Here is a 7,500-nt window from a genome sequence, read left to right as displayed (position 1 = left end):
AGTAGAGACAGACTCTCCAGTGTGGGTAGCAGTAGAGACAGACTCTCCAGTGTGGACAGCAGCAGTAGAGACAGACTCTCCAGTGTGGACAGCAGCAGTAGAGACAGACTCTCCAGTGTGGGCAGCAGTAGAGACAGACTCTCCAGTGTGGACAGCAGAGACAGACTCTCCAGTGTGGACAGCAGTAGAGACAGACTCTCCAGTGTGGACAGCAGTAGAGACTCTCCAGTGTGGGCAGCAGTAGAGACAGACTCTCCAGTGTGGACAGCAGTAGAGACAGACTCTCCAGTGTGGACAGCAGTAGAGACTCTCCAGTGTGGGCAGCAGTAGAGACAGACTCTCCAGTGTGGGCAGCAGTAGATACAGACTCTCCAGTGTGGACAGCAGTAGAGACAGACTCTCCAGTGTGGACAGTAGAGACAGACTCTCCAGTGTGGGCAGCAGTAGATACAGACTCTCCAGTGTGGGCAGCAGTAGATACAGACTCTCCAGTGTGGACAGTAGAGACAGACTCTCCAGTGTGGACAGCAGTAGAGACAGACTCTCCAGTGTGGGCAGCAGTAGAGACAGACTCTCCAGTGTGGACAGCAGTACAGACTCTCCAGTGTGGACAGCAGTAGAGACAGACTCTCCAGTGTGGACAGCAGTAGAGACAGACTCTCCAGTGTGGACAGCAGTAGAGACTCTCCAGTGTGGGCAGCAGTAGAGACAGACTCTCCAGTGTGGACAGCAGTAGAGACAGACTCTCCAGTGTGGACAGCAGTAGAGACTCTCCAGTGTGGGCAGCAGTAGAGACAGACTCTCCAGTGTGGGCAGCAGTAGATACAGACTCTCCAGTGTGGACAGCAGTAGAGACAGACTCTCCAGTGTGGACAGTAGAGACAGACTCTCCAGTGTGGGCAGCAGTAGATACAGACTCTCCAGTGTGGGCAGCAGTAGATACAGACTCTCCAGTGTGGACAGTAGAGACAGACTCTCCAGTGTGGACAGCAGTAGAGACAGACTCTCCAGTGTGGGCAGCAGTAGAGACAGACTCTCCAGTGTGGACAGCAGTACAGACTCTCCAGTGTGGACAGCAGTAGAGACAGACTCTCCAGTGTGGACAGCAGTAGAGACAGACTCTCCAGTGTGGACAGCAGTACAGACTCTCCAGTGTGGACAGCAGAGACAGACTCTCCAGTGTGGACAGCAGTAGATACAGACTCTCCAGTGTGGGCAGCAGTAGAGGCAGACTCTCCAGTGTAGACAGCAGTAGAGACAGACTCTCCAGTGTGGACAGCAGTAGAGATTCTCCAGTGTGGGCAGCAGTAGATACAGACTCTCCAGTGTGGGCAGCAGTAGAGGCAGACTCTCCAGTGTGGGCAGCAGTAGAGACAGACTCTCCAGTGTGGGCAGCAGTAGAGACAGACTCTCCAGTGTGGACAGCAGTAGAGATTCTCCAGTGTGGGCAGCAGTAGAGACAGACTCTCCAGTGTGGGTAGCAGTAGAGACAGACTCTCCAGTGTGGACAGCAGTAGAGACAGACTCTACAGTGTGGGCAGCAGTAGAGACAGACTCTCCAGTGTGGACAGCAGTAGAGACAGACTCTCCAGTGTGGGTAGCAGTAGAGACAGACTCTCCAGTGTGGACAGCAGCAGTAGAGACAGACTCTCCAGTGTGGACAGCAGCAGTAGAGACAGACTCTCCAGTGTGGGCAGCAGTAGAGACAGACTCTCCAGTGTGGACAGCAGAGACAGACTCTCCAGTGTGGACAGCAGTAGAGACAGACTCTCCAGTGTGGACAGCAGCAGTAGAGACAGACTCTCCAGTGTGGACAGCAGCAGTAGAGACAGACTCTCCAGTGTGGACAGCAGTAGAGACAGACTCTCCAGTGTGGACAGCAGTAGAGACTCTCCAGTGTGGGCAGCAGTAGAGACAGACTCTCCAGTGTGGACAGCAGTAGAGACAGACTCTCCAGTGTGGACAGCAGTAGAGACTCTCCAGTGTGGGCAGCAGTAGAGACAGACTCTCCAGTGTGGGCAGCAGTAGATACAGACTCTCCAGTGTGGACAGCAGTAGAGACAGACTCTCCAGTGTGGACAGTAGAGACAGACTCTCCAGTGTGGGCAGCAGTAGATACAGACTCTCCAGTGTGGGCAGCAGTAGATACAGACTCTCCAGTGTGGACAGTAGAGACAGACTCTCCAGTGTGGACAGCAGTAGAGACAGACTCTCCAGTGTGGGCAGCAGTAGAGACAGACTCTCCAGTGTGGACAGCAGTAGAGACAGACTCTCCAGTGTGGGCAGCAGTAGAGACAGACTCTCCAGTGTGGACAGCAGTAGAGACAGACTCTCCAGTGTGGACAGCAGTAGAGACAGACTCTCCAGTGTGGACAGCAGTAGAGACAGACTCTCCAGTGTGGACAGCAGTAGAGACAGACTCTCCAGTGTGGACAGCAGTAGAGACAGACTCTCCAGTGTGGACAGCAGTAGAGACTCTCCAGTGTGGGCAGCAGTAGAGACAGACTCTCCAGTGTGGACAGCAGCAGTAGAGACAGACTCTCCAGTGTGGGCAGCAGTAGATACAGACTCTCCAGTGTGGACAGCAGTAGAGACAGACTCTCCAGTGTGGACAGCAGTAGAGACAGACTCTCCAGTGTGGGCAGCAGTAGAGACAGACTCTCCAGTGTGGACAGCAGTAGAGACAGACTCTCCAGTGTGGACAGCAGTAGAGACAGACTCTCCAGTGTGGACAGCAGTAGAGACAGACTCTCCAGTGTGGGCAGCAGTAGAGACAGACTCTCCAGTGTGGACAGCAGTAGAGACAGACTCTCCAGTGTGGACAGCAGTAGAGACTCTCCAGTGTGGACAGCAGTAGAGACAGACTCTCCAGTGTGGACAGCAGTAGAGACTCTCCAGTGTGGACAGCAGTAGAGACAGACTCTCCAGTGTGGACAGCAGTAGAGACTCTCCAGTGTGGACAGCAGTAGAGACAGACTCTCCAGTGTGGACAGCAGTAGAGACAGACTCTCCAGTGTGGACAGCAGCGGAGGCTCTCGCAAGGAGTTCTGCCTGGGAAGAGAAAGGATTTTGTTTAATGTCCCGTCACACATATCGGTGATTGAAGACATTTTGTTCAAAGTATTTATGAATACATTTGAGTATTATCGGTTAGAAGGGGTGGGAGATGTGAATGAATGGAGGGTTGGGGGGAAACTGGGCAAATGAGGGTGAAATGAGGGTGGAATTTGAAAAAAAAATCTAAATACAATTACAGGAAATTACTTAAAGGACTTTGTAAAAGAGAAGTCGTTAAACTGACAAGCGAAACAACTGATAATGAATGCAAAAAGTCAAAAACATCAACGTTCTCAGTCACTTGTGAAGACACACTTTCGTGTACATAAGGCTTCAGTCAAAAATTATATGCTTAATTGTCAGGATACTAAAGCATATGCACTTGACATTAGAACAATACTTGGTCCGTAATGAATTTGATAATAGTCTGAGAGCTAAACTCAGAATTGGTCTGCGAATCGGACCAAAGTCTGAGAGAGTCAACTGACGAGGTTTTAGACTTGAATTCAAGCACCTATAAAAGTCTCTTTCTGGTATATTGCTTATTTCCTTGTATGTCTGAGACCTCGCCAGTTGTTCTTGTGACCCATCAGAACCCCCGATGATGATGATGGTGATGATGATGATGATGGTGATGGTGATGATGATGGTGATGGTGATGGTGATGGTGATGATGGTGATGATGATGGTGATGATGATGGTGATGATGATGATGATGGCGGTGGTGGTGGCAATGATGGTGACGATGCTGCTGATGACGATGACGATGACGATGATGATGGTGATGATGATGATGGTGGTGGTGATGGTGATTGTGTTGATGGTGATGATGATAATGACGATGATGGTGGCGATGATGATGGTGATGGTGATTATAATGATGATGATGATGGTGGTGATGATGATGATAATGATGAGATGATGATTACTGTTATTATCAATATCATTATCATTATTATCATCCGCCATAACTCGTTTCTTAGAAGGTGGCGTGTTGTTTTTTTGTTTTCTGTCGGGTCTAAGTTCATGTTTCTTCAGCTCGCTGTGCACTTGAAATTGCATTCGCAGGGATCTTCAAGGTGAGTGTTTGATTTCTTCTACGTCTGTACACATACAACATACACACACATCTGTATACATACAACATACACACACATCTGTACACATACAACATACACACAAACACGGGCACCATGGCAGAATCGGTCAGACGTTGGACTTGTGGTCCAGTGTTCACCAGTGACCAGGCCCCGTTTCGGCATGGTGTTGTGTCCTTGGGAAAGGCACTTTACTCCGATGTTCCTCACTCCACCCTGCTGTTTGAACGGGTATCTGATCTCGGGTGAGGAATGTTCAAACTGGCGGCAGAAGAGGACTGGGCCCCACCTTCCTATGCAGAGCCCTGGATACCGTGGGTATGAGTTCAATGCTCCGTTGCTCGTAAAAAAAACTTGGGGACCTTTAAACCTTTTGGTTTGACTTTCTGGAACACGTGATGATCACTGACTGACTTTCTGCAACACGTGAAGACCACTGACTTACTTTCTGCTACACGTGAAGATCACTGACTTTCTGCTACACGTGAAGATCACTGACTGACTTTCTGCTACACGTGAAGATCACTGACTGACTTTCTGCTACACGTGAAGATCACTGACTTTCTGCTACACGTGAAGATCACTGACTTTCTGCTACACGTGAAGATCACTGACTGACTTTCTGCTACACGTGAAGATCACTGACTGACTTTCTGCTACACGTGAAGATCACTGACTTTCTGCTACACGTGAAGATCACTGACTTTCTGCTACACGTGAAGATCACTGACTGACTTTCTGCTACACGTGAAGATCACTGACTTTCTGCTACACGTGAAGATCACTGACTTTCTGCTACACGTGAAGATCACTGACTTTCTGCTACACGTGAAGATCACTGACTGACTTTCTGCTACACGTGAAGATCACTGACTTTCTGCTACACGTGAAGATCACTGACTTTCTGCTACACGTGAAGATCACTGACTTTCTGCTACACGTGAAGACCTCTGACTTTCTGCTACACGTGATGATCACTGACTGACTTTCTGCTACACGTGAAGACCACGTCTGCTACACGTGAAGATCACTGACTTTCTGCTACACGTGAAGACCACTGACTTTCTGCTACACGTGAAGACCACGACTGACTTTCTGCTACACGTGAAGATCACTGACTTTCTGCTACACGTGAAGATCACTGACTGACTTTCTGCTACACGTGAAGATCACTGACTTTCTGCTACACGTGAAGACCTCTGACTTTCTGCTACACGTATAGACCACTGACTGACTTTCTGCTACACGTGAAGATCACTGACAGAGTGGGGAATCACCAGCTGGATTCAAGACTTGAAGATTGACGAATGCTTGATATATGATATGATTCACACACACACACACACACACACACACACACACACACACACACACACACATATATATATATATATATATATATATATATATATATATATATAAGTATGTGTGTGTGATATATATATATATATATGTGTGTGTGTGTGTGTGTGTGTGTGTGTGTGTGTGTGTTTTATCATATATCCACCTGACCACTGACGCCAACAGAAAAACACACACAAAAACAACAACAACATCAACAACAACAACTTCACAGCGGAAACGGAAACGCTGTTCAGTTACAGCCCGTGGTTCAAGTTGAGCGACACCCACCATCCACCATGACGCAATTCAACACCCTGACGTCAGCGGTACAACCCTCCTGTGACGATGATGACGCAAGCACTGACTGTTGTGAATGTTCAGCGTCGGCGGAAACACCGTTCATATCTTCGGCTTCGGACTCTCTCGGCAGCGATGTCGTCATCAGAGTTGACGACACAGACATGGTTACGGTGAAGGAGAATGACGGTAGTGGTGATGACGGTGTTGGTGGTGACGATGACGGCGGTGGTGGTGATGACGGTGTTGGTGGTGGTGACGATGACAGCGGTGGTGGTGATGGTGGTGGTGGTGGTGACGATGACGGCGGTGGTGGTGATGACGGTGGTGGTGGCGGCGTGGCAAGGAGTGTTGACGCCAGCAGAGAAGGGGGTGGCGGTGACGTCAGAGGGAGGCGTGACGTGGACGGGGGTTGGGCGTGGGTGGTGCTGGTGACGTCATGCCTGAGTCTGGCAACTGAGGAGGCTTTGTTCAGCATGACGGGGATTTTTCAGGTAGGGTTGTTGTGAGTGATTGTGCTGTTGGGGGGGGGGGGGGGGGGGGGGCTTGGTTCTGGTTTTTCTTTTCCTTTCTTTCTTTCTTTAGTTCTTTCTCTCTGTCTTCTTCCTTCCTTCCCCTCTTTCTTTAGTTCTTTCTGTGTTTCTGACTATCTTTCTTTCTGTCTGTCTGTCTGTCTTTCTGTTTTTCTGTCTGTCTGTCTGTCTTTCTTTAGTTCTCTCTTTCTTTAGGTCTTTTTAAAATTTCCTTCTTCCTTTCTTTCTTTCTGTCTTTCTTTAGTTCATTCTTTCTTTAGATCCTTTTTTTACTTTCTTCCTTCCTTTCTTTCTTTCTGTCTTTTTTTTTTAGTTCTTTCTTTGTATCTGTCTTTCTTCCTTCCTTTCTTTCTTTAATCATTTCTTCGTTTCTTTCTGTTTTTCATTCATTCATTCTTTCTGTCTGTCTCGGTTTTTCCTTCTTTCTTTAGTTCTTTTTTCTCCATTCTTTTGTTTCTTTCTTTCTGTCTGTCTGTCTGTCTTTCGTTTTTCTTTCTTTAATCATTTCTTCGTTTCTTTCTTTCTTTCTTTAATCATTTCTTCCTTCCTTTCTTTCTTTCTTTAATCATTTCTTCCTTTCTTTCTTTCTTCCTTTCTTTAATCATTTCTTTCTTCCTTTCTTTCTTTAATCATTTCTTCCTTTCTTTCTTTCTTCCTTTCTTTCTTTGTGTCTGTCTTTCTGCCTTTCTTTCTTTAATCATTTCTTCCTTCATTCCTTTCTTTCTTTAATCATTTCTTTCTTTCTTTCTTTCTTTAATCATTTCTTCCTTTCTTTCCTTTTTCCTGTCTTTTCTCTGTCTTTCTTTCCTTCCCTTCTTTCAGCTGTTCAGTATGACAGGGGTATTTCAGCTGTTCAGTATGACAGGGGTATTTCAGCTGTTCAGTATGACAGGGGGATTTCAGCTGTTCAGTATGACAGGGGGATTTCAGCTGTTCAGTATGACAGGGGGTATTTCAGGTGTTCAGTATGACAGGGGTATTTCAGCTGTTCAGTATGACAGGGGTATTTCAGGTGTTCAGTATGACAGGGGTATTTCAGCTGTTCAGTATGACAGGGGTATTTCAGGTGTTCAGCATGACAGGGGTATTTCAGCTGTTCAGTATGACAGGGGGATTTCAGCTGTTCAGTATGACAGGGGGGATTTCAGCTGTTCAGTATGACAGGGGGATTT

At 47.4% G+C, this 7,500-nt stretch overlaps 1 protein-coding gene across 1 annotated transcript in view; it reads left to right on the top strand.

The window, feature by feature from the left end:
* The window catches only part of LOC143276149 (uncharacterized), a 27,524-nt gene that overhangs the window by 5,516 nt on the left and 14,508 nt on the right, over positions 1-7,500 (top strand). The window contains exon 2 of the mRNA XM_076580567.1: positions 5,753-6,289. Within this exon, the coding sequence (XP_076436682.1) occupies positions 5,795-6,289 (495 nt within the window). The 5' untranslated portion in view covers positions 5,753-5,794. The remainder of the gene's footprint in view (positions 1-5,752; positions 6,290-7,500) is intronic.

This window comes from Babylonia areolata, chromosome 31, assembly GCF_041734735.1.
Source record: "Babylonia areolata isolate BAREFJ2019XMU chromosome 31, ASM4173473v1, whole genome shotgun sequence".
In the NCBI taxonomy this organism is placed as follows: Eukaryota; Metazoa; Mollusca; class Gastropoda; order Neogastropoda; family Buccinidae; genus Babylonia; species Babylonia areolata.
This window is presented reverse-complemented; position numbering and strand designations above follow the sequence as displayed.